Here is a 26,394-nt window from a genome sequence, read left to right as displayed (position 1 = left end):
ACCTGCTCAGCGGGTTCCGGGGCTGACGCCCTGCGCCATGCGGCTGGGAGCGATAGAGACAGTGGCACTGGGGAGGCTGTAGCAGGCTCTGGGGAGGAGCAGCATCTCTGGCTCTAGCAGGCTCGTGGGGGCAGCATCTCTGGCTCTAGCAGGCTGCAGGGGGCAGCGTCTCCGGCTCTAGCAGGCTCTGTGCAGGCTGGGATGATGCCGTCTGGTGTCAGGCTCCTGGCCTGGGGCTGGCTGCTCCTGCCCGTCTGCAGGGCACTGGAAGGTGAGACCCGGCTCTGTGGAGTTGCGTGATGCGGTGCCCGCAATGGAGCCACCTGGGTGCGGTTGGGGTGGTGGTGGGGCGTAGCATGGGGGGGAGGCCTGCCCTTCATTGGCCTTCGCTCCGGTGTGGGGGACCCTGGCATCTGGCTGCCTCCCATGGAGGCAGGGCTGGGAGCAAGCATGTTTCACTGACAGACACGGGATGCTGGAGCATGTTTGAGCGGGGGGGGGGGCAGGGGATGGGCACAGTGCCTGGATGCTGGGCATGGGCAATGTAGGGCCACCGGGCGCAACTGCCAGTTGCATCCGGACCCCCTGTCTGCATCTTCCACCAGGCACCGACGGAGCATCCCGCCCTGTCCTCCGAGATCCACCTGGCACCGTCCAGACCCCCACCCCTCCATGCTCCCCCTGGCACAGATTAGCCCCCACCTCGTGTTCCCCGCAGCAGAGACCATCCCCACACCCCCAGTGCTCTGTGCTTCCTGCCACTCTGTGTCCATGTCTCTGACCTGCTCCCTCTCCCCATTTCAGACTGCGCCGCCTGTGTCTTCCCCTTCATCTACCGGGGGCGATCGTACCCCACGTGCACCCGGGACGGGAGCTGGGCCAGGTGGACATTGTGGTGCGCCACCACCGCCAGCTACGACCAGGACTCCCGCTGGAAGCGCTGCTATGAGACGGGTGAGGGCTGGGACGTTCCCCCTTGTCCTGAGGTGGGGGCACCCTCTGGCTCCCCACGCTCCCTCTGCAGGGCCAGATCCCCAGGCTGACACAAAGCATGGTGGAAGACACATCAATCGCAGAGCCCAGGGGGCTGGACTGAGGGGAACTGGGCTGTTTGCACCTCTCCCAGCTGTGGTTTCAGGCTCCCTGCATATTCAGGCAGCGTCAGTTACACTGGAGGTAGCTCCCCTCCCTCGGAGCGATAGGCTCAGGCTCTCGGCAGACTCAGGCAGCATCACTGCATTGGTCACACTTGGGGCAGCTTCCCCCCCTCACAGTGAGGGGCTCAGTCTCTCTGGAGACTCAGGCAGCGTCGCTGTGTCAGTCGCACTCAGGGCAGCTCCCCTCTCTCACAGCAAGGGGCTCAGGCTCTCAGCAGGCTCCGGCAGCGTCTCTGCATTGCTCACACTCAGTTCATTATTTGGAGGTTCTCTCCACACCCGTAAGGGTGGAAGGGGGGATTTTTTGGTTGAAATCAAAAGGTGAGAAGCAGAGAGAAACAGAGCGAGTGGCGATGTCCCCGGGTGTGACCCCTGTGTCCCTCCCCCTCCCGCTCAGGTTCTAGGCCAAAGAAACCTGCGTCCTACAAGGAAATTGTCTCAGCTCCAGAGAACTGAGCCACATTTCTCTCAGACAATCGTTCACTGATTCCTTGAGATGCTGGACTCAGTGACCACTCGCTCGCTCTCTGTCTTCCCATGCACAGGAGCATCTGCCGTTCCTTCCTCACCCCAAACTCAACAAACCATTCTTCTCAGTCCATCCAAAAAAAGAAATGTTTGAAAGTTTTGGTGAATCAAAAAGTTAAAAAAAAAAAATCCTGTGGGGTCGAACAAATTGTTTCTTTTCAATTTCAAGCATTTTGAAATTAAAAGATAAAATGAAAGGAAATTTCTCAGGGGAAATCTCTTAGAGTCTTTTGCCTGATGGAAACAACCTGCCGAGGTGGACACGGATTCTTGAAAAGTTTCGGTCAACCCTAATTGGCGTTTTTCACAGAAAAAAAGATCCGCTCAAAGATATTTTACCCAGATCCACTTCCACGATGTCTATGCTGTGGCCAGCAGCTCAGGGGCCTGATCTCGGCTGGGTCTCTGGACACTGCAGCAAAGCTCGTCTGTAAGAACCGTGTGCATCGGTCCCCGGCGCCGTGTGTCCTGCCTGTGCCACGCAGCTGAGGGCAGCAGCTCTTGCGAGGTGGGAACGTGCTGCGGGTAATGGAACGGGCACAGCCCTGCCCAGCCTCAGCCTGTGATGCCCAGAGGCCGGCTGGGCAGGGGGCAGTAGAGGGGATGTTGCTTAGGAATCTCAGCAGTGACCTCAGCGAGTGTCCCCAGAGCCCCAGGATCCCCGGGCGATGGGCTGTTCTCAGATCTTACCAGGTCTAGGATCAGGTGAGATGCAGCTGCTGTCACGGAGGGGACACACCTGAGGGCATGTGGGTCAGTGGCCGAGTAGCTCTGATAGGGATGCTCCAGTCCCTCCAAGTGGGCACTGCTGTGCTAATGGAGGGGAGGGTGGGTTGGGGATGAAGGCCCTTCCCCTCTCCATGCCTCAGTTTCCTCTTCTGCCCTTTGTCTGCGAGCTCTCTGGGGCAGGGACAGTCTCTGGCTTTGTATCTGCATGGTGCGGCCCTGATCTCTGCGGGGTTCCCCAGGGGCATAGCACTGAGATCAGCCCTGCAGAGCCCCCCACGCAGCAGTGACACCTCTTAGTCCCTGACAGGGTTCCTTCCCCACTCTGAATTCTGGGGTACAGATGTGGGGACCCTCATGAAAGACCCCTAAGCTTATTTCTACCAGCTTAGGTTAAAAACTTCCCCAAGGTACAAATTCCTTTCCTTGTCCTTGGACGGTATTGCTGCCACCACCAAGTGATTTAGACAAAAATTCAGGGAAGGGTCAGTTGGAGCCCTATCCCCCCAAAATATCCCCCAAGCCTCTTCATCCCCTTTCCTGGGGAGTCTTGAGAATAATATACCAACCAATTGGTTACAATGTGAGCACAGACCAAACCCCTTGGTTTTTAGGACACTGAAAATCAATCAGGTTCTTAAAAGAAGAATTTTATTTATAAAAAAAAGTAAGAGAATCACACCTGCAAAATCAGGATGGAAAATAACTTTACAGGTTAACTAAAAATATTTAAAACACAGAGTATTCCCCTCTGACTCTGCTTCCCAGTTACAAAACAGGAATAAAACTCCCTCTTAGCATAGGGAAAATTCACAAGCTAAAACAAAAGATAACCTTACGTATTGTCTTGCCCTTACTTACAATTTTTGTAATCTTAGATGCTCATTTCAGGTATGTTTTCAGGAGACGTTTTTCCTGCCTGGTATCTCTCTCCATACAAAGAGGGAACAACAAAAGAGAGCACAAACAAAACCTCCCCACCAGATTTGAAAGTATCTTCTTTCCTTATTGGTCCTTTTGGTCAGGTGCCAACCAGGTTATTTGAGCTTCTTAACCCCTTATAGGTAAGGATTCAGTACAGCTGCTCAGGAGGGATTTTATGCTACCATTAGCTGTATGTTTATGACAGTGCCTGTCTCTCCCCTCCCAGAGTATGGAGGCAACACGGGTGGCCAGCCCTGTGTCTTCCCCTTCGTGTACCGGGGCCGGGAGTTCTATACCTGCACCGACGAGGCTGCCAAGCCACGCAGGTTCTGGTGTGCTACCACTGGGAATTATGACCGGGACCGGCGCTGGAGCTACTGCCCTGATACCCGTAAGGATGGGCAGTGGGGCAGAGGGGAGGGGATCAATGCAGGGCGGTTGGGGGCCACTCACTTCACAGCCACCCCAGGCGGAATCCCAGCTGGGAACCCCACCACACCCTCCTCCTGGTACAGGTGTGCCTGGGTGCCGGGCAAGGCTATTGGGGACATTTCAGCCTGAGACGTCATTTTGCTGGGCGCTGTACATTATTTATTTGGGGTATTACGGTAGCACTGGGAGCCCCAGCCATGGCCCAGAACCCCACTATGCTTGGCACTGGGCAAACTCAGAATATAAAGGCAGCCCCATGTATTTGTCAAACCCCAGCTCCTGGAATCCTGTGACTATGGGGGAAGCTCAACTTTCAGTTTAAACATAGAAAGGAGGTTTCTGCCCCTTGGGGCTTCAGGGAGAAGCTGGGACTGGAAGAACGGCCCGGGAACCAGTCGGGAAATGAAAAGACCCTCCCGATGATTGTTAACAACCTTGTGATTTTGGGGGCCAGAGTCCCCATTGCTGAATGTGTAGGTCTGGTGACACTGAATCTGCCTGACACAATATGGCCCCCTATCCCAAACTGTGCCCAGGAGCTCAGCGGGGTGAGGCAGACCCATTGCCCTAGGCATGGCACGTAGGGCGGCTCTGGGGTGTTATAGGTGTAACAGCACAGGAGTCCCTCCTGGAGCAGGGTTTGCACTAGACAGACAGGGATCTGGGGTTGCGGACAGGCTGGTACAACCTTGCACGTTCACACTGATGTAGTATTTGTCTGGTAACTTATGGTGCAGAAGCACCTGAAACCAGAAATCAAGGACCCCATTGTGCCAGGTGCTGCATGCACCCTGACCGAGAACAGGGGCCCCATTGTGCCAGGTGCCATCCAGACCGGGACAGAAATCAATTGTGCCCGGCACTGCAGAGACCCTGATCGACATCAGGGCCTCTGACAAACAATTGGGGTTCCCAGAACTGTGACCCTCTCTGTTACCCTACTCTGCTGTGGCTAAGCTGTGTGTCAGCTTCCCAACTGCCTTATCTGCCCTGCCAGCAAACTCTTCAGGACTCTGCCAGTCCGATTCTCACAGCCTCTCATGGTAGCACGCACGAAACCTGATCAGATTAGCTGCTCCATCAAAGAGACAGCACCCAGCCGCTTATTGGCTTAACTGGGACTGACAAACCTTCTGTGTCAATCCGAATACTGAGATGTTCTGTGGTAAGAGTAAGACAAGTTTATGAAGTAAAGGACATGGGTTTAAGCGATGGCAAGCTGAAAGAATAAGGACAGAAACGTTCATGAACAAACACCAGTAGAAACACACTTCTCAGGCTAGAACCGAATGTCAGCCAGTTATGATCTTTGCCTAAGCAAGTTTCTCATCTGTGCTCAGTTCCCAGAGATGTCACCCGTTTGGCTGAAGGACTCAGGAGCCCCAGCCTCCTGTGTCTGCCCAGTCATGGATAACCCCATGGGGTTCTTTCTCCTTCTTTTTATAGCCCTGAAAATCTTTGCAATGTATTCTGTGCAATGTGGGCCCAGCCAGTTTCTCTCTCCTGCAGAGGCCAGGCTGTCTTCTCCCCGGCTTGGTAGCTTGATGGCTTTGTTTACCTTAGATGTAAATGGATCGTCATTGTCTCTGCCTGAGGAGCAGGCTGGCCAGAGAAGCTAATGCCCGTTCCTTACTCTAGGGCTTATTCATTGCTTGCCAAACGCATCTGAAGAACATCATTCCAGCCCCTCTTCATAACTCTTTGTATACACCCCATGCAACGATTTTTGGGATCAGCGTGTTGCCCGTTTGTACATGATCCACCCGTGACACCGGTTAGCTGCAGATTCTGCCAGGTGTGTGAGGTGTAGTGAGTACGCTAGGCCTGACGGGCACTACTGACCCACTGCAGTGCCTCCCTGATGGACCTCTATGTCCCTGGGTCCCATCGTGCCAGGTGCTGCACAGAGCCCGACCGAGGTCAGGGCCCTGTCGCTGCACAGACACAGAGTGAGCGCCAGTCCCTGCCACAAAGAGCTCACAGTCTAACTGACCTACGGGCAGGAGAGGTGACAGGCACAGAAAGGAGAAGTGACTTGCCCAAGGTCCCCAACAAGGAACCCAGGAGTCCTGGCTCTGAGTGCAGTGATTTAACCACTGCACCACACTGCCCCCTCCCCTCTCTCTGTCTCCCCAGTACTGGCTGGGAATTCCACAGCTCTCTGTGCCTTCCCGTTCACCTACCAGAACCGGACCTACCTGGGCTGCACGGCAGATGGGGATGCCAGTGGGAGGCCCTGGTGCTCTCTGACCAGAAACTACGACGTGGACCAGAAACGCACGTACTGTCTGGACTCAGGTAGGGGCCAGGGAGAAGCACGGCAGAGCTACATGGGGCTTTGCTGCCTGGCTTGGTCTATGGGGACCCAGCATCCTCTCGGGCTGGTCTGCCCCTGGCAACCCCATCGTAGCCTCGGACACTTGGCCGGGGTGTCCATAGGGAGTGAGATGCCCAGCTCTGAGTTCAGTAGAGTTTCTGCACTGAACTGCAGTTGGCATCTTGCATGGAAGGGTGGCCCAGTGGTTATGTACTAGCCTGGGACTTGGTCACTATGAGATGAATTCCCTGCTCTGCTACAGCCTTCCTGTGCAAACGCAGAGAAGTCACATAGCAGCTCTGTGCCTCAGTTTCCCCACCCATGTAATGAGGATAATTGTCTTGCCTCACAGGGAGTTAGAAGGTTAAATACCTCATGAGCTGTGGCAATGGGGCCAGAGCAGTACAGTAAGTAGATTGACTGGAAATTGCAACTGGGGAGTGTCACATCCCAGGGCATTTGGGTGGCTGAGAACTGAGCTGTTAAACACAACAGGCCCAGCCTTGGGGGTGGGGTGGAAAAAATGCAGATGTTTCCCTGTTGTTCCTGTTTTGCAAGGTGAAAATGGGCCGACTTTGGAGGGGGGAGGTTCCCCCAAAAGTTTTTGCAAAATGTTTTCAGCAGAACATTCCCAGGAACGGTTCTCGACATTTACCAAAAGCCGGGCTTTCCGGCCCGTGAAAAATGTCCATGTCCCGGTTTCCAATAACCGCGGGATCCTGGGAACGTTTTCGGTTGGAATCTTGATGGCAAAAGTCACCAAAGTTTTTGCAGAAAAGGAAACTTTGGACAGTCCCAGGTGTCTTGTGAAAATAGCCATTTTGGGGGCAGAAAAAGGCCATTTTTGAGGGGGGAAACCCCTTTTGTTTGACAAACGTCCCCCACTTAGCTCCAGCATTTCCACAGCCCATGGAGTGAGTCTTCCCAGCCCCTGGGATCCCCTAGTGTAGCCAGACCTTTAGACAGAAGCGGGGAGTTAACAGACCCTCCTTTGCTGCTCCATGGGGCCTTCATTGCAACATCTGGGACAGCAAAACACGCTCTGGGGCAGCATGAGCGACCCGCTGTGCCCTTTGCTGCTCTGTGGGGGGACGTGTAAACAGGGCCAGGGGAGGTGTAAGGATCCACAGCCTGTGGGGCTGGGGTGGCCTGGGCCAGAGCCCGTGGAGGTGATTGGTCCCAGCTCCGCCTGCTTGGCCACACTGACGTCCGGCCTGTGCGGGGTCAGGGCCTCCCTGCTTGTGGGCCCAAGGGGTCAGCATATCCCCTGTGTCCCCTCCCCCCACATGGGGGTCTCGGAGCCCCTTAGGTGGGTCCTGCACAGTCTGTCCCTGTCAGCGGGAGGTGGCGGCCATCTTTGTTGCCATCACTAACAAGACCCAATGTCTCCGCCACTGACCCCAATGGAGGGGAGCAAACCCTGAGGCGCTAGGGGAGGGGGCTATGGGTCTGGATGGGGGGCGCAGCTCTCTCAGCCCTGCTGACCCCTCCCCCGCCCAGGGTGTGGCCCAGTGGTGACCATGGCAGGGCAGGCTATGGGAGGGCTCTGACACAGCCCGGGCCCCATTGCATGTGGGAGCTGGGCTGGGTGACCCGCAGCGGGCCCTGCATGACTCTGTGGGGTCCCAGCTATTCGGGGGTGGGGGTGTTGTAGATTAGGGGGTTGATGGGAGCTCCGGGGGCTAGGTGTGTTGATGAGGGGCGCAGTATGCTCTGGGGGGATATAATTGATTAGGGACCCCCCTGCCCAGGTCCTTTTGACCCATTAAGAAAAGGAGTACTTGTGGCACCTTAGAGACTAAGCAATTAATGCTCAAATAAATTGGTTAGTCTCTAAGGTGCCACAAGTACTCCTTTTCTTTTTGCGAATACAGACTAACACGACTGCTACTCTGAAACCTGTAATTATTTTGACCCATTGTAACTTTGATGATATTTCCCCCAAATGACCCGGGATTATGGGCGCCCAATTTGAGATGCCTCAGAGAGGCCGGACTGACAGAAAGCGCCGCCCTGGCCTGTGATGCAGGACACCTGGGTTCTGTTCCCAGCTCTTCCAGCTGCCCCCACTGGATGAACAGGGACATGCTCTTTCCCCAGCTGTGCCTCAGTTTCCCCTCCTCCCTGGTGTCAGTCCGGTCGATCTGGATTCTGAGCTGCTTGGTCCAGGCCTGTCTGTTGTCATGGGTCTGTGCAGCGCCTGGCACTGTGGGTCCTGGATCTTGGTTGGAGCCCTGGGCGCTGCCCTGATATATATGCTGCCATGTCTCACTTTGGGCTCCCAGGATCCCGAGTCTTGGCTGTAGCCCCTGGTATGGGGCTGTAATTCCCCCGGGGCTGGGGCTCCCCGGGCAGGCTGAATGTTGCACTAATCCAGCCTCCCTTCACCCTGGCTCGTTACAGATGGGCGCTCAGCAGACACAAGAGAGACTCCAGCCCTGGCCTTGCTCCCCCTGCCTTTCTCCAGAGCTGGCAGGTGGGGAGCAGAGCAGGGCTGGAGGGGGAGGAAGAGACGCTGGGCGAGAAGATCCATGGGCCAGTCAAGATCCAGCCATTAACACGCGTGACGTGGCTGCGTGACTACTCCAGAGCCCCCCCTGCACCCGGAGCCGCGAAAGCCTAGAGAAAAGGGTGTTAAAATCCAGCCCTTCGCAGCCTGCATATTGCTGGGCTTTGCTCCTGTCTCTGCCCCTTGCCTACATGCCGCACGACCCAGTCCTGCTCCCCCTGGCAGCCACGCGCCTCCTGCTTCCAGCTCCCGTGCTCACACAGACCCTCAGTGCCCCCCTGCTTTCTGGACAGCTGGGCCCTGCTCCCTGGGTGTCTGGGGACATGGCTTTGCCCGGGCAGACCTGAGGGCACTGTGAGGGGCTGGCGTGGACTGAATTGTGAACTCTGCTCCTGCACTGGTACTGCCATGGTGAGGGCCCGGTTGATCATCCCGGCTCCCCCCGGCCCCGGAGCCTGTCCTGGGAATTCACCTGCCCCAGGCTGGAGGGAGCTTCAAGTCACTGGTGGCTGCGTCACGCTTGGGGCCAGTGGCGCTTGCACATCTCTGCCTCTGCTTCCCTCAGCCTGTCATAAATATAAAGGGAAGGGTAAACACCTTTAAAATCCCTCCTGGCCAGAGGAAAAATCCTTTCACCTGTAAAGAGTTAAGAAGCTAGGATAACCTCGCTGGCACCTGATCAAAATGACCGATGAGGAGACAAGATACTTTCAAAGCTGGAGATGGGGGGAAACAAAGGCTCGCTCTGTCTGTGTGGTGCATTTTCCGGGGACAGAACAGGAATGGAGTCTTAGAACTTAGTAAGTAATCTAGCTAGATATGTGTTAGATTCTGTTTTGTTTAAATGGCTGATAAAATAAGCTGTGCTGAATGGAATGGATATTCCTGTTTTTGTGTCTTTTTGTAACTTAAGGTTTTGCCTAGAGGGATTCTCTATGTTTTGAATATGATTACCCTGTAAGGTATTTACCATCCTGATTTTACAGAGGTGATTCTTTTACTTTTTCTTCAATTAAAATTTTTCTTTTAAGAACCTGATTGCTTTTTCATTGTTCTTAAGATCCAAGGGTTTGGGTCTGTGTTCACCTATGCAAATTGGTGAGGATTTTTATCAAGCCTTCCCCAGGAAAGGGGGTGTAGGGTTTGGGGAGGATTTTGGGGGAAAAGATGTTTCCAAGCGGGCTCTTTCCCTGTTATATATTTGTTAGATGCTTGGTAGTGGCAGCAATAAAGTCCAAGGGCAAAAGATAAAATAGTTTGTACCTTGCGGAAGTTTTAACCTAAGCTGGTAAAAATAAGCTTAGGGGGTTTTCATGCAGGTCCCTACATCTGTACCCTAGAGTTCAGAGTGGGGAAGGAACCTTGACACGGCCATTCACAACAAAGGTCTCTGGCTGGCAGCCCCTTTGCTCCAGCCCCTGCTGGCGTCGGCCCAAATCCCACGCAGAGATGGAGGCCAGCCGGCAGCCAGCTCCTACGAAGAGACCAGTCGCCAGAGGGGAGAGAATGAGGCACCGAGCTGGGCCCAGACACAGACTGAGTCCCCTGTGGTGACCAAGGGGAGATGGAGGCCCCAATGGGTGAAGCCTGTCCTGTGTTTGGGGGAGACTGATCAGCCCCCCTGCTAACAGGGACGGAGGAAGCAACAATTGCCCTCTGGGATTGTTGTGTAGACAGGCATAACCCAATGTGGTTTCTGTGCTAGTCCGTCTCCCCCGTGGCCACCAGTGTCGCTGCTTTGGTATGTGGCCAGCCCCCTTTGGACGCCCATTTGCCCATTAAGGGACCGGCCCTGAGCCGTGTTTGCCCCATGGTTTGATGCTGCAGACGATTTAACACGGGTGTTGCTGTGTGCTTGCGTCACTGGCCGTGCTTTGCCCTTGGTTTGGGGCAGGGCTGGTTGGACCCTTCGTTAGCTGGAGAGGGTTTGCAGGAGTTTCCCCTCCATGCCGTGTCCTTCTGATTCGGTTTTTCTTTGCTCATTAGCTGAATAAAATCTTCAGTGCACATGGCGCCGCTTGGCTTCAGAAGCAATTTGGGTTGGAACTAGAGAGAATCTTTGGCATATTGCAGAGATTTCCCTCCAGCTCGCCTCCAAATTAACCTTTTGGTTTTAACTGCTTGTCTGGGCCAGGACGTCCCCTGAGCGGTGTCTCTGCCCCAGTGCCTTCTGGCCTGGCCCTGGGGTACAGGCAGCCCCGTCCCGCACAGAGTTAAGCAAGCGGCACCTGAGGCCCAGCTCCATGTTGGCAGCATCTGTCCAGCACCGCATGCCCTGTACCCGTTTCAGGAGCAGAATGGTGAGCGACCTGGGGACTGGCCCAGCTCCCGTCAGACGGGGGATCTGGCATCGGAGACTTGCCCACGGAACTGTGCGTTCCTCACCCCCTGTGTCGCTTCACCCTATCGCACGTGGCCACTAGGGGGCCACCTGGACATGGGGGGTGGGGCTTATTCCAGTGGAGCGGGGCTGATTGACACCTGCAGGGGCTCTGGCCCTGTCTATGCAATACCTCTGCTTCTCCCCACGCCAAGGGGGTGCGAATCGAACACAGACACAGCCCCGGCCTGCAGGGACCCCAGTCTCCAGTGCAGCCCTTCCCCACACCCATGGATGATGCCATGAGGTGGGGAGCTGGGGGCCCATCCTGCAAGTGTGATGGGTTCAGACTGGGCCCTGACCCTGCGCTTGAGGAATTGGCGCAGGTCAGTGGGAGTCACTGGGGTGAGGAACATTGACCCAGCCCGGGAATGGTCCATGGGGAGCAATGGCGCGTGAATGGGGCTAGCTGGGAATGAGACCCACCCCTGAGACTGCAGACAGAGCGAGAGCAGGGTCCTTGCTCAAGGGTTCGGGGGCCCCTGTGGCATCCAATGACAGGGGTTCCCAAACTTCCCCCTAGCTAAGGAAACTGAAAACCATCCATGTGTTTTCAAAAGCCGTGTGAAAAAGCGCAGCTCCCGCTCTCATCACATGGGTGCAGCCGAGCTCCGGGACTCCTACATCCTTCTGACAGCACCTGCAAAAGCCCAGTGAAACCTGGGGGTGCTGCAGCTCCTGCCGCACCCCTAGTTCCCAAGCCTGGGACACCCTGGCCGGGGGCCCCTATCGTGCGCCGGGTTCCAGCTGCTAGTTCTGGTTGGGCTGGGGCGGGACGGGACTCCCTCTTCGCCTGCGCGGCTGCTCCCGGAGCCAGGTCAGACCCACCCCTGGGAACCTCCCCTGGCTGCAGGATGCTTCACAGCCTCCTTCCCAGCCAGGCTGCCATTTCCCTCAGGCCGGCCTTGGTGCCGGGCAGCAGCAGATGCTCACACTGGGCCTGGCCATTTCCTTCTTGGTCCTGATCACCCACTGCCGAACCCTGATCCCTGCGGGGCCTGATACTCCAGGGGGCCTGACAGCCACAGATTGCGGGGTGCATTGGATCAGAGCAGGAATGGCCGTGAACCATCTCGCCATGCTAGGAGCAGCTGCCTCTCAGGCCGGCCCCTTCTCCTCACCCTCCTCCCATCGCCTGGTAGCTCCGCTTCGCCCTCTGCCACCCACCGGGGGCGCTGGGCTCCTCCGGCCCTGAGAGGGGGCCATCGCCAACTGCCAATCTGCCAACATGTGCCAATGTCCCCCATGTCCCCCCCAACTCTGCCCACAGGGGACTAGCCGGGACTGTGTCGCAGCCCACAGTTTGGGAGCCCCTTTCCTATGGGATCCTATAACGGTGGCACCATTCCCTAGGGATCCTACGGGGAGGTCTCCCTTAGAGCCCGTGCCCTCCCCCCCATGGAACAGGTGGCCTGACCCAGAGCTGGTGCCGGTCGGCCGGAGACCCAGGTGCTGCCCTGAGTGACCCCAGCTGAGCCTATGGCTCCTCCAGCCGCCCCTCCCTGCAAAGGGTGAGCTGTGGGTGCGGTACCCCCGGCTCTGCCCACAGCGCACAGGGGCAGAGTGGAGGGGACACAGTGGAGCAAACCGTCCATTTCCCACATCCTGCAGGGAAAGCCCAAGCATGTGGACAGAGCAGCCACGGACCAGACGCATGTGAGGAGTCACGGAGCCCAAGGACCAGCCAGCCCTTGCTCCAGGGATGAGCCAACTGGAGACCCCCGTCAACTACGTTCTTCAGGCCCTCCACCCCGCTGCCCCAGGGGGAATCAGCTCCTCTGCCCCGGCTGCAACATCTGGCTTCGCCCCCCCCCACTCTTTGGCTCCCATAATGCGCTGAGTGCACCCCTCTCCTGCCACCAACAGCACCCCCCGCCCGCATCTGCTCCCCCAGCTCCCAGGCGGGGTCCCTCTGCTGGCGCCCCAGCGGGCAGCCTCAGCACTTGTGGGATCTGAGTCCCTCGCGGCCAGGCTCTTGGCATGCGGCCCTTCAACGTCCAGCTTCCTCTGCAAACCCCCTTTTGGCCCCCACCGCGCCTCTTTTCGCCTCCTTCTCCTCTACCCGCCTGCCCACTGCCCCTTTGGGCAGACCCCGAGCCCCCTCCCCAGCACCAGCTGCTCTCTCATTGTCTCTCTCTCCACTCAGGACAGCGTCCTGGGCTGCTGCACGGCAGCCGCTGGCCCCAACGCTGCCCCTCTTGGTCGCAGCTGCAGCAGGTGCCAGTCCCAGGGCTGTTCCCGAGACAGAGCTGCTTGGGCACAGAGCTCGCTGGAGGCGCAGGCGTGGGGGTTTTGCAGCCAGGAAGCTGCCTGCTGCTGTTTCTTTCCTTGGGGTCAGGCAAACGGGACGTGGCACGCTTTGGTGAATAAACACGATCACACCGAGAATCTTCCCAACACATCCATTTCTCCTCCTAACAGAAACACCCTCCAGTGCCCTGGATATCGGTGCACCGCTCGGGCCAAAGGCCAGGCACTCACAGCTCAGCCTGGAGGTTTGTTTCTTCAGACTTAATCAGACTCATTTTCTGTTTGGCTCCGGGGTGTCGCTGTGGCTTGAAACCCTGGTGCCCAGAGTGATCCCCTTCCAGACACCAACGTCCCCTGTTACTGAGCAGCGACTGCCATGGCCCTGTCTCCCCAGGGTGGAAGGAAGGTGGCAGGGCCTGCCGAGATGGTGAACAGAGGCCGCCGTTGGTAGAAATGAAGCAAAGACACTGCCTGGAAAGAGCCTTTATTTTCAAGGGCAGTGAAAAGTGGGAAACGCACTAGGCCAGCCAGCCCCAGCCAGAGTGACACGCTGATCACACAGGCCAGGTCTCAGGGTTGGCAAACCAGTGTCTGGATTTTGGGCACCCACGTTGTGTGGCCTTAAAGGGGCAGCTGCTCAGCACCTTAAACGGAGCCTGATCTTCCACAAGCGCCAAGCACCTGCCCTTTGAAGGCGTCTCCAGATGGGTCCCCCAAATCACTCATCACTTCTGAGAATCTTGGCCTGGGTTTTTATCCAGGAGCCCCCTCCGTCGAAGTGGTGTCACGGTACATTGATGGCTCTGGCACTGTCTGTCCCTTTGGCTCCTCCTTCTCCCTCCTCAGTCGGGACAGAAAACCCACTGTCAGTCCATGTGGTAGCTGTCAGTGGTGGCCCACCAGAACCTCCCGAAGAGATTGTCAAACTTGATACAAGCAGAGAAGCGTTTGCCCTTGTAGGTGAAAGAGAAAACACACGCTTCTCCACTGTCGTAATCTGCAGGAGACAGAAACACTGACTAGTGCCATGGCGAGGGGGAGATTTCAGCTCAGCTAGGAAAGGAATCAGAGTGTTTTTCTGCTAAGGACATGTTCTGCTCATTGACTGAAGGAGCTGTGCTGGGGGAGAGTTTATTTTATCCCTCCCCCTTCAATTTCAACATGCCATCATTAGGTTTCAGAGTCAATTGCCCTTTAGATGGATGGGACAGTTCCCGCTCCCACTTCAGAGCCAGGGTTCCGGGCTCTCTGCAGATGCAGGCAAGCAGCACTGTACTGCTGACACTCGGGTTCCCTTTTTAAATGAGAGCTGAGAGTCCGGAGCACAGTTCTGTGGCTGTGGGATCTTGGAGCCTAGAGGCGCTGCTAAGAACTCAGCCACAGAACACAAAGTCTCAGACTGGACCCGGGGCAAATGGACTCTGGCATTCATTGGAGCTCTTGTAATGCGTTAGCAGCTCAGCACCTTGCACATCGTCACCAACATCCTGTGCCTGGCAAATATCTTCGGCCCTGTCGCAGATGGTCAGTTTCCCTGGGTCACCTCCGCGCATCATTCCCCCTCCACCACGCAGCGTGGCTAGTGATTCCACACAGTGCCGTGCGCAGAGACACGGGCTGACATAACTTAAAAACCCCAACCCCTGAGTATCTTGACATTCCCCAGTCTGTGAAGATGGGGGGTCTTCCCCCGCCTCGCCCTCCAGCTGGAATTGCTTTAGCAGTTCCACCCCCCACCCCCAGAGTCCTCTTCTACACCCTCCGCTCCGGTCTGTCTTCCAAAATGCAGTCAGTGTAGGCAGGCTGCAGCCATTTGGTCTATGGGCATGAAGTTTTCACAGGCAGAGATAGGAAGGTTTGGACCAGCCTAGGGTGGGAGATTCAAAAGTGCCTCCATGACTGAGCAGCAGAATCCCAGAGAAAGTCACCCTCCCGATCGGTACAAACTCTCAGAAACTTTCCTAAAATACCTCCCACCAAACGTGTAGCTCCTACACGACAAACAGGGCTGGGAGGAGAGGTTTTGTCAGCATGAATTTGGGGTGAAAAACACTTTCCCCTTTCTGGAATGATAATAGCTGTATATTATTTACTAGGGGTATTATGGTAGCACTAGGCACCCTAATCATAGAGAGGACCTCATTGTGCTAGGTGCTGTACATTATTGAACAGGTGTATTAAGGTAGCACTGGGAGCCCCACTCCTGGCCCAGGACCCCATTGTGCTAGGCACTGTACGTTATATATTAGGGTGTAACACTGACCCACCCAAGGGTGTTGGCAGTGGGGATCAAACATGGGACCTTCTATCGCATGAGCTGAAAGACACCTGTCTCTTAGCCAAGGCAATAGCGGGCTCATCATTCTGTAGGGGGCCTAGCTACCACTAGAGGGGGACAGAGCGCCACGCTGAGCAAGCAGAGACTTACAAGGGGTATTACGGTAGCACTGGGAGCTGCCGTCATGGCCCAGGACCCCATTGTGCTGGATGCTGTACATTATATATTAGGAGTATTACGGTAGCACCGGGAGCCCCCATCATGGCCCAGGACCCCATTGTGCTGCACAAACACAGAAGTGGACAAGTCAAACCCATGTGGCCGAAGCCTTTATAGAGCCCTAGACTTGAAGGCCAGAAGGGGCCATTGGCCCAGATCCAGAAAGGGATGTGGGCACCTAAACCCCAGCATTAGGTGTCACCGCGGTCCCCCCTACCCCTACCCCCACCCTCCCCCCGCAGCTGCCTCCTACTGGCGTAAGCGCCTGGCCTCGCTCGCCCCCAGCATCTGCGCTGCGAAGGCTGCCCAGGCCCTTCTGGCTCCCTCTGGGCCTGCACGTGCTGCCTCCCTCCAGGCGCCCAGCTGCCTGGCGCCCCCCAGCGCCCAGTGGGAGATGGGCCAGCCCCAGGCTGATTTGCCCTCAGGCCCGATCCGCTGGGTGTGCTGGGAGCACGGGGACTGGCTTAGGCCCCATTCAGAGCCCAGCTGGAGAAGGTGGTGGGGGGTGTTTCCCTCATAATGTTTAGCCCTGGGTTTCGAGCTCTCACCTGGGACATGGGAGACCTGGGTCCAATCCCCCCTCTGTGTGAGCAAGAAAGGACTGAACCGGGGGGAAGGAGGGCTGTGTAGCCTTGTAGTTAGAGCACCCCCAGGAGAGACTCAGGGTCCGGTCCCCCTGTTGCAATGGCATTTTATTTCCAGTGTGAATTTGTCTAGCTTCAACTTCCAGCCTCTGGCTCTACCTTTGTCTGCTAGTCTCGCAGGGCCTTATTTCTCAATATTTTAACGCTGTCTTATAGCACATGTCTTCGTAGCATGTGTCCTCTCTCGTTCCCGCCCCGCGTGCACGTGTGTGTGTTTTCGGGACACGTGTGTGTGGCATTGTGAGAGCACCATTGTGTCACTGGGCCGAGCCAGAGCGGATTTTTGCACACGAAGGAGCAGTGGATATCCTCACGAGCGGCAAGAGGGAGGGCGACCGATCAATAGTTAAATCAAACTCTCCCAGGAGGGAATTAACTGGCGTCTCGGAAAAGTTTGGCCAGAAGATTTGAAGCTGGGACATTTCCTTGCAGCAAGTCGGGGCTGTTTCCCTGGCTGAGCCGAACGGCCGCTGTGCCACGCAGGGGAACGGGGTAAGAGGCGAAGCCTGCCAGGACTCACCCGTCGCTGCAGTACCTCCACTGCCGTCCGTGTCGTAGTTCGTGGTGGTCACGCACCAGCGCAGCCTGCTTCTGGTCCCATCCCGGGTGCAGGCCGAATACGATTTCCCCTTGTAAATAAAGGGGAAGGTGTAGGGGGGAGAGACTGAGGCAGAAAGTGAAACAGGGAGAGATCGAGAGAGACAAATCACAACCATGAGCGATATAAATTGGCACGTGCCCTTGGAGTCAATGGACCCTAAGTGGTGTAAATCCACCTTGCTTCACTGGAGTCACTAGGCCAGAATCCGCAGCAGGTATAAATTGTCCTGGCTTCATTTGAATTAAAAGGCCAGATTCTGTGCTGCTGTAAATTAGCACAGATCCACTGAAGCCGGCGGAGCGATGCCAGTTTACACCAGTGGCGAATCTGGCCCTAAGTTGGAGAGGGGAAAAGCACAGTCAGCTACACTGGCATGGACAGGGAGGTCTTTGTTCCCATTAAGGAACTGGTCTGATGTCCAAATTCACCCCTGTTCTTTATATGCTTGCTTTGATCTGGTTTGTTATTGCAGATTATTTACACTAGAAATGCTAAAGAATATAACTGCATCGTGGAACTAGGGACCAGATCCTGATCGTAGTTACTCCAGAGTCAATTTGGAGTCATGCCAATGACTGCAGCTGGAATCAGCCTCAGATTCTCATCTCAGGATTTATTCTCAGAATGACCCCAACCGAGATCGGGGCCCCACTGTGCCGGGTGGTGCACAGACCCCAACCGAGATCGGGACCCCATTGTGCCAGTGGAAAAATATGGAATGCCCCAGAGAGTTTAAAATCAAAACAGATGAGATAGACAAGGCATGGGAGGGGAAACTGAGGCACAGGGTGGTGATGTGACTGACCCAGGGTTACAAAGGAAGTCATGGATTGGTAAGAGCTGAACTCCAGGTGTCCTGACCCCCCAGGGCAGAGCCTAGTCCCAGCAGCACAAGCAGGGATGGAGACTGACAATTAGAAGTAAAAAGAAAAGGAGTACTTGTGGCACCTTAGAGACTAACCAATTTATTTGCGCATAAGCTTTCGTGAGCTACAGCTCACTTCATCGGATGCATACTGGATGCAGTATGCATCCGATGAAGTGAGCTGTAGCTCACGAAAGCTTATGCTCAAATAAATTGGTTAGTCTCTAAGGCAGTATGCATCCGATGAAGTGAGCTGTAGCTCACGAAAGCTTATGCTCAAATAAACTGGTTAGTCTCTAAGGTTTCACAAGTCCTCCTTTTCTTTTTGCGAATACAGACTAACATGGCTGTTACTCTGAAACCTGCAATTAGAAGTAACAAGCCCCAAGGATCCTGATGCTGTCCAGTTTCTGAAGATCTGAGCTTTCCCCCTGCCCTGATGCTAGAATTGTGTTAGCAACAGCCGGGCTGAGTGTCTCTCTCTTTGTTCCCCCCCCCCTCTTTTTTTCTGTCTCTTTTTTTCCACTCACGTGTATTTTCCCAGCCTTTGTTTTCCATCCTCAATCCTGTTTTCTCTCCCCCTCCCTCCCGCCTCTCCCGCAGCTCCGCTCTCTCTTCCCAAATGCAGCCACTGGATTGGTTCCCCAGGGATGCTGCTGGAGTTGGTCTAATGGCTGGAAGGTTTCCCAGGCAGAGATAGGAAGGATCGGACCTGGCTGGGAGATTCAGCAGCATATCCGTGACTAAGCAGCGCAAGTCCCAGGGGAAGTCACCCACTCCTGAACATTACACACTCCTTGAAACTTTGCTAAACTACCTCCCACGGGGTGTGTGGCAGGGAGATACACAAGGCTGGGGTGGGTTGTGTGGGTGAGGTTTTGTCAGCATGGATTCGGGATGAAAAGCATTAACTCCTGCCTCTTCTTTATGGACTAAGGAAGACAAATTAAATTTGCGTGGCTCAGACCTTTATAGATTCATAGATGTTAAGGCCAGAAGAGATGATTCTGGTCATCTCGTCAGCCCTCCTGTATAACACAGTGGTTTCTGCATCCAGCCAATAGCTTATAGTTGAGCTGGAGCAGATCTTTGAGAAAGATGTCCAGTCTCAAGATAAAGACACCTAGAGAGTCTCCATCATGTGGCAAGTTGTTCCAGTGATTAATTACCCATCCTGCAAAACATTTTATAAACCTCCTTTATGGTTGGAATTTACGTCGCTTCAGCTGCCTGCCAGTGAATCTGGCTAAACCTTGGCCTGCTAGATTAGAGAGCCGTATTTCTTAATACCTTGATATCTGTGACACTACCACGCATTCCCCGCCCCATCTCATTCCTTCTGAATGTGTATCTGAACAGTATGGAATTGTGGGAGAATCATTGTCTGATTGTGCTGAGTGGGAGCGACGGATATTCATGCAGATGGAGAGAGGGAGAGAAGGCGAACAATCTTTAAGCACAACGCTCCCAGGAGAGGATTAACTGGTGCCCCAGGGAAGCTTGGCCAAAGGATTTGGAGCTGGGGCCGCTTCCTTGCAGTGAGTGGGGCTGTTTCCCTGGCATTAACGCCGTGCAGAATGACGCTGTGCCCTTCAGGGGAACAGAGCAGGAGGAGTGGACTGTGGCACTGGCAAACCAGCTCAGGATAAAGTTAACAGGCTAATGCACCTTTATTATGCTCAGATAAATTTGTTAGTCTCTAAGGTGCCACAAATACTCCTCGTTCTTTTCACCTGTGTGTGTAATCCTTAAAGGCATGCCAAGAGGCACTGCGGTGTAATCCAGCCCATTCACTTGTGTGATAAGAATCTAGAGTTGGTGCTAATTGCATTTGTCTGTATTCTCCGACAGTAACATACACTGATGTCACTCAGTAGTTACCTCTACATTGTGTATGCAATGTACACTCAATTGCCGTCAGATCAAAAGTCCTGTATTTAGCATTTAGATGAAGTTTACTAGAATGAGGATGTTATTGTCTTCCAGTGGTTCTCAGCCTCCGGCCTGTGGTTCGCTTGAGGCCCAATCAGCACACAGCTGTGGCCCATGTGACATCCTCAGGGCCATACAGGTAGTATATATATTGTGTGGACGTGGCCCACATAACCCACAGAGAGTTGCATATGAGGCCCACAGTGGTAAGTAGGTTGAGAACCTCTGTCTTGGTCTTTCTGAAACATGTGATTTACATTGAAAAACCACCTGTAAACCATCTTTGTAGTTTGAATGGCTGCATGAATTGGATTGAGCAATAGCTTGGGTCATGGCATTGAACAATGGGAACCCAAGCTGTCTGTATTGCTGCCTTCCTCATCAAAGCAAGTTCCCACATGGTGATGATGACTATCAGCTTGCTGGCCTGCTTCAGCTATAAAAGAGAAGCCCTGGGCATGGTCCTGCCATCTCAGCTGACCTACACAGGGAGAGTTTGAGCCATTGGACTGAGATCCCCAAATGATCATTTTGGGCTTCCCTGAAAGATGCATGGAAGGATTCGAAGAGACGTATCAGGAATTAGCTGACGTTACATCTCAGCTGACAACTGGATTCATCTATTCTTATCCCACTGTCATGTATTTTATTGTTTTTTAACATTTTAATAACTCTCATTTCTTTTTCTTAATTCATATATCTTTAGTTAGTTTACTAAGGGTTGGCTGCCTGCGTTGTTTTTGGTGAGATCCTGAAGTATCCAGTGACTGTGGTAAGTGACTAACCCCTTGGGGTTAGAAGAATCTATTGTATGGTGTTTTATGTTTTAATAACCTTACACCATAAAGTTCAGTTGGCCTGAGTGATAAACAGGGGCTGAAATGTTAAGGGGATTGTCTGTATTCCATGGTAAAACTAGCCTAGTGATCCAGGCATGCTCTGTTATTACTGGCTTGGTGAATCTAATGATAGAATATCCCCTCAGTTTGGGGGTGTCTGCTCTGTTTGCTGGCAATCTGTCCTGAGTCTGAGCGTTCTCAGCTGCGACCCGCTCTAGGCAGCGTGACACAGAGCTCAAGGACTCACCCTTCTGGGTGCAGAACTTCCATTTGCCGTCCTTGTCGTAGTCGCTGGTGGTCGCGCACCAGAGCTGCTTGTCGGTGCTTCCGTCCCTGGTGCAGGCCGAGTACGATTTCCCCTTGTATTTAAAGGGGAAGGTGCAGGGCAGAGAGTCTGGACCTGAGAGTGAAACGGGAAGAGAGCAAGGAAAGGCAAGTGACAATCAGCAGTGGTGTCAATCAGCTCTGCTCCACCAGAGCAAATGGGGCCAGATCCCAGCTGGTGTAAAGCAGTGCGGATTCAGTGAAACCCATGGAGCGATGCCAATTCATACCAGCCTAGGATCTGGTCCTAGGTAACAAGGGGGTAGGGGGTGGGGGAAGGAACCAGTTCGATCCCCAGAGACAGCTACACTGCCACTCACAGGGAGTTCTCCATTCTCATTTAAGAATTGATCTGACCCCCCCAACTCCTCTCTGTCCCGTGCAAACTGGCTTTGATCTGGTTTGTTAGGGCAGATTATCTACCCCAGGGATTTAACTGCAGCTCAGCAGAAGGGGCCAGATGCTGAGCGCAGTGATTCTAGAATCAGTTTGCAGGCACCCCTGACTACGATGGAGTCAGACCCACATTTATTATTTATTATTATTACTATCCTCCCCCTTCCCCCACAGCGGGGCCAACAATGGCTTTTCGGTTCGCTGGCAGTTCTGAAAATATTTTGGAAGAGTTTCATTTTGGGTCGAACCCAAACCAACGTGTTTCAGATTTTTCGGCAGCCTGAAAAAAGTGGAAGAAGTGAATGGGAATGAATAGCCACAGCGCGGCCACAGCCTCGGCGAGCGCCCCGGCACCAGAGTCATTCTTGGGAGCTAGACGCAAACTCGTGAATAGTTTTAGGTCAGCTGATGCTGCTTTTTGTCAGCAACTAAACTGTCCACCAGGGAACCCACTGTGCCAGGTGCTGCCCAGACCCACAGGGAGAGACCGAGAACTCACAGTCAAAATCGGTGAGTGAGACAGACAAAGGGTGGGAAGGTGACTTACCCAGGGTTACAAGGAAGTCACTGAGTCAGTTGACCTGGGTTCTGAGACTTGCTGCTGCAGGGTTTTGTGTTTTTGTTGTTTTTGCTGTGTAGACGTACCCACACCGTCTTAGGTACCTAAATCCCATTCTCCAAGTCATTTAGGCCCAGATTTTTAAAGGCATTCAGGCGTTGCTGTACTCAGTGTTGCAAAGTCGACTGAGGTGCGAGACTAAATCTCTTCCAAAGGGATTTAGGCACTTAGTAGACCAAAATCACATTGTCAATGACATTTTGGCTCCTAAGGGCATAAATGCCTTTTGGAAATGACATTTAGGACCTTAAATCAGTTGGCTTTGCAACACTGAGGTAACAACCGCTAAATACCTTTGAATATCCGGAACTTAGTTGCCTGGGGCTAATTTTTCAAAGGTCTTTAGGCTCACAGAGACGCAGGAAGGCATCTAAGGGGCGTTTCCCAAGACACCTCGCTCCAGCTGGAAGCTATGGTCTCAGAAAAGTCTGGCCAGTGGATTTAGAGCCGGGGTGTTTCCTTGCAGCAAGTGGGCCTGTGTCCCTGGCGTTAGGGCCCAGAGGAACGGCTGCTGTGCCGGGCAGGGGAATGGAGTGAGAAGCGAAGGCAGCCAGGCCTCACCCATGGGAGAGCAGAACCTCCACCGGCCGTCCTTGGCGTAGCTGTCAGTAGTTGCGCACCAGAGCTTCCTGTCCCTGCGCCCAACCGTGGTGCACGAGGAGTACGATCTCCCCTTGTAAATAAAGGGGAAGGTGCAGCGGGGGGAGCCTGAGCCTGTGAGGGGAGCAGAGAGAGATGGAGGAACAGAAAAATGAGGCGCTCTGCTCTCGTGAAGGCTCAGACCAGCTTTCTGTCTAAAGCTCGACTCTAAGTATGCTAAAATCCGCACAATTACTCTGATTGCCTTGAAACTTGGTGTGTCTCATGGGGGAATTTGGTCCCACTTGACCAAGGGGTCCCTAAGCTACAGCCCCCCTTAAAAACCAGCTTTGCTTAAAGTAGACTTTTTTGGCAACTTTCTTTTTTTTTTTTTCACGCGGCTAGAGATGAAGCCGGGGTTCAGACCGTCGCGCCGGGGCCTCAGCCACTTGAGGCGCACTCCCAACCAAGGGCACGGCACCAATTAGCCCTCTGGGGAGAAATCTAATTCCAGTGTCATTAACTGAAGTTTGGGTCTCCGGTTAGGCGCGTGGCGAGCAGGTTTAACGCTCATGCACGGAGCACTGTGCACGGGGCGCGATTCACTCAGCATGGACTATCACAGCCTCTGGACCCACAGAGCTAGCACTGTGAGCTCAAACCCGACCCCAGGCAAAAATCGGAAATTAAACAAGGGGGCATTTTGCTACACGTTGCCTCTGCCACAGGGGACATGAAATCTGAGCACAACTGAATATCCAGGCAGTGCTGTACTGAGTTCTGAACGGAGAATAAATTACAGGTGCAAATCCCCACTGGGAGGGGAGGGTGAGTAGGGGTGGAAGAGTAAATTGGAATAAGGAAGGATTTGGGGGGGGGGAGCAAGGGGAGGGGGGATCTTGGGTGCGGGGTCAGGTGGAGTGGGGCACTGGGACGTGGACATGGTTTGAGGGACTGGAGGAGATTAGGGGCTGTCAGCCCCACATTCTCCCCTCCCATGTGTGTCAGGATCTTGGGGGTGGGGAGTCTGATTCCCCTCTCCCTACCTTTGTGTGTGTGCTTGGATGTGGGGAGTCCCTGTCCCCCTAGGGGCGGGTCTGAGCCCCACTCCCTGAACTCCATTTGTGTGGCAGGCTCTGGAGGGCCCATGCCCCCTTTTCCTCCTTGCTCATGTGAGCAGGTTCTGGGTGGTTTCCCCTTCTCAGGGTGTCTGACCCCTCCCCTCTCCCTGCCCCCTAATGTGATCTGGGATCTAGGGGTTCCTGCCCCTCTGGGGGTGTCTGAGCTCCTCTCCTTGCCCCCCCATGCAAACCAGTATGTGGGGGAGCTCTGCCCCTCTGTATGGGGAGCCAAGAACAGCCATCCTAGTATCACCAGGTGGGCCACCCCCTAGAGCCACCTGCTAACAGCTGCCCGGCTCACATTGTTTCTGCTTCACCCACCCAGATGTGCGGGGAGAGACAAATCCTCCTCTCCTAGCCCTGAGGCTGGCACCTGGCCCCTGCCTTTGATAAACTGCCCTGCTCCAGCTCATGCCCCATTGACCCACTCAGTGGGCCAGGGCCCAGCTGGTGGCAACCAGCTCAGACTCAGCCACATGCTCAGATTCTTGTAACTTTGTAGGTGCCAAGCTGGGGAATGGGGGGGGGGGCAATGAAGAGGGATATGTGTGTGTGTGGGGGTGCTGAGCAGCACTCAGGGAGTGGGGGTTGGTGCAGGGTGGGGTCTCTCCCTCTGGGCCAACCTTCACCCCATCGGGCTGTGCTCTGGCACCAGGACCCTTATTCAGGGGAAGGGACCACCCCAGCACCACTGGCTTCTGAAAATCCCAGTTCATTGGCTGTAGCTTTGCCCAGGAACTGAGTCTTGAAAAGTGCTGTTTTCCTATGAGTCCTCAGTGAACAAGGGCCCATCCTCAAAGGGCCTTTGCTCCGGGGGTCCCAACTCACTGAGGGAGCAGAGACAAAAATGGGGAAGCTGGAGCCTTTCCTTTCCCTCTCACGCTGATACCCTCCATCGCCCCACAATTCCTCTCCATCGCTGCTGCCCCAGGCCAAGGGAGGGGGCTCCAGGCGCTCCCACCCCCGGATGGAAAGGGGGGGTCAGAGCAGTGCAGGGGTGTGTGGGAAGGGGGTCAGAGCAGTGCAGTGGGGGATGGGAGGAAGGCTTTAGCTCAGCTCCACCTACCCCCACTTCCGTGCCCCCCATTTGTGACCCGCCAAAAGGTGCCCCCTGCTGACTCCACATCAGTCCCTGCCCTGCTCCTGCATCCTCCCCCAGCTCCTGGACCTGTGGGGCCCCGGCTGCCCCTGCCCCTGGTGGGGTGCAGGGTGCGGGGTGCAGAGCGGGCTGGGCTGGACAGGCAGAGGCAGGAGATGAGGAGATGGTGCTGTGGCAGCAAAGAGACTCGCATGCAGCCAGGGCCTGCAGAGCCCGGGGTGACCCTCGCCGAGGAGGCAGAGGCCGGGGCAGGCTAGAGCTGGGGTGTGGGACCTGGGGAAGCTGAGGGGCGATCTGCAAGAAAACCACGGAAATGAACTGCCCATAAACGTCGTTCGCCCAGAGTGAAGGGTGCTCAGAGCACAGGCACACAGGGCCCAGAAAGGCCAGCGACGTTCTCCCCCAGGTCACTGCGAGAGCGTTCAGAGAGCAGCAGAGCACTGAGAGCCTGCGGAGGCTCCCTTCGAAGGCCCAGCGCCTCCCCTGGGCTAGCGCAGCCCACTGGGATGCAGCAACTCACGGGTGGCTTTGCAGCGTGCACGGTCACACCCAGGCACTCGCAGCCACGGGCCGATCACCCGGGTTGGTTCAGCAGTGAAGACAAACCCTGAGATTTGTAGGTCCCGAGGCCAGAAGGGTCCACTGAGATCATCCAGTCAGACCTCCTGTATCACACAGCCGCTTCTGGGAGCAGCGCCGGGCCAGGGCAGGCAGGGCGCCTACCTTAGCCCTGCTGCGTGCCACTGCCACCCTGGAGCCGCTCAGGGTAAGCAGTGCCAGGCCAGAGCCCGCACCCTGACCCCTCCTACATCCCACACCCCAACACCCTGCCCTGAGCACCCTACCGCACCCCTTCTGCACCCCAACCTCCTGCCCTGAGCCCCCCTGCTGCACCCTGCACCCCTCCTGCACCCTAACCCCCTGCCCTGAGCCCCCTCTTGCACTCCACAACCCTCCTTGCACCCCAACCCCCTGCCCCAGCCCTACATTCATGTCCCTGCATGCAATTTTCCCACCTAGATGTGGCCCTCAGGCCAAAAAGTTTGCCCACCCCTCTCTCGAGACATCTAGATAGACTGATGTGCAATGCTGGGGAGGAGCCAGTGGTCGTGGTGCGTGTAGGTACCAACGACATGGGGAAGGGTAGGAGAGAGGTCCTGGAGGCCAAATTTAGGCTGCTAGGTCAGAGATTGAAGTCCAGGACCTCCATGGGAGCATTCTCTGAAATGCTCCCAGTTCCACATGCAGGGCCAGTTAGACAGGCAGAACTGCAGGGTCTCAATGCGTGGATGAGACGATGGTGTAGGGAGGAGGGGTTTAGATTTCATAGAGTCATAGAATCATAGAATATCAGGGTTGGAAGGGACCTCTGGAGGCCATCTAGTCCAACCCCCTGCCCAGAGCAGGACCAGTCCCCAACTAAATCATCCCAGCCAGAGCTTTGTCAAGCCTGACCTTAAAAACTTCTAAGGAAGGAGATTCCACCACCTCCCTACGTAACGCATTCCAGTGTTTCACCACCCTCCTAGTGAAAACGTTTTTCCTAATATCCAACCTAAATCTCCCCCACTGCAACTTGAGACCATTACTCCTTGTTCTGTCATCTGCTACCACTGAGAACAGTCTAGCTCCATCCTCCTTGGAACCCCCTTTCA

At 55.0% G+C, this 26,394-nt stretch overlaps 2 protein-coding genes across 2 annotated transcripts; one reads left to right on the top strand and one right to left on the bottom strand.

The window, feature by feature from the left end:
* The first annotated feature begins 204 nt into the window (after positions 1 to 204).
* On the top strand, positions 205 to 3,896 carry LOC102944460 (matrix metalloproteinase-9). The gene is made up of 3 exons (XM_027829572.3): positions 205 to 271; positions 805 to 954; positions 3,562 to 3,896. The coding sequence occupies exons 1-3, from the start codon at positions 205 to 207 to the stop codon at positions 3,894 to 3,896; spliced, it is 552 nt and encodes a 183-aa protein (XP_027685373.3).
* A 16,701-nt stretch (positions 3,897 to 20,597) lies between these two features.
* On the bottom strand, positions 20,598 to 24,536 carry LOC119564827 (matrix metalloproteinase-9-like). The gene is made up of 3 exons (XM_043534883.1): positions 24,530 to 24,536; positions 22,502 to 22,801; positions 20,598 to 21,001 (listed from the first exon to the last, which is right to left on the bottom strand). Exons 1-3 carry the CDS (start codon positions 24,534 to 24,536, stop codon positions 20,598 to 20,600), a joined length of 711 nt encoding a protein of 236 aa, XP_043390818.1.
* Between the last annotated feature and the right edge of the window lie 1,858 nt (positions 24,537 to 26,394).

This window comes from Chelonia mydas, chromosome 23 (genome assembly GCF_015237465.2).
Source record: "Chelonia mydas isolate rCheMyd1 chromosome 23, rCheMyd1.pri.v2, whole genome shotgun sequence".
Taxonomy (NCBI): domain Eukaryota; kingdom Metazoa; phylum Chordata; order Testudines; family Cheloniidae; genus Chelonia; species Chelonia mydas.
The sequence above is the reverse complement of the archived record's forward strand: the minus strand, read 5'-3'. Positions and strand labels throughout refer to the sequence as shown.

Coding starts and splice junctions, on each gene's coding strand:
- LOC102944460 (XM_027829572.3), top strand. CDS start 205: ATGCCGTCTGGTGTCAGGCTCCTGGCCTGGGGCTGGCTGCTCCTGCCC. Junction 272..804: donor CGTCTGCAGGGCACTGGAAG/GTGAGACCCGGC, acceptor TCCCCATTTCAG/ACTGCGCCGCCTGTGTCTTC. Junction 955..3,561: donor GAAGCGCTGCTATGAGACGG/GTGAGGGCTGGG, acceptor CTCCCCTCCCAG/AGTATGGAGGCAACACGGGT.
- LOC119564827 (XM_043534883.1), bottom strand. Junction 21,002..22,501: donor GAGGTTCTGCTCTCCCATGG/GTGAGGCCTGGC, acceptor TTTCACTCTCAG/GTCCAGACTCTCTGCCCTGC.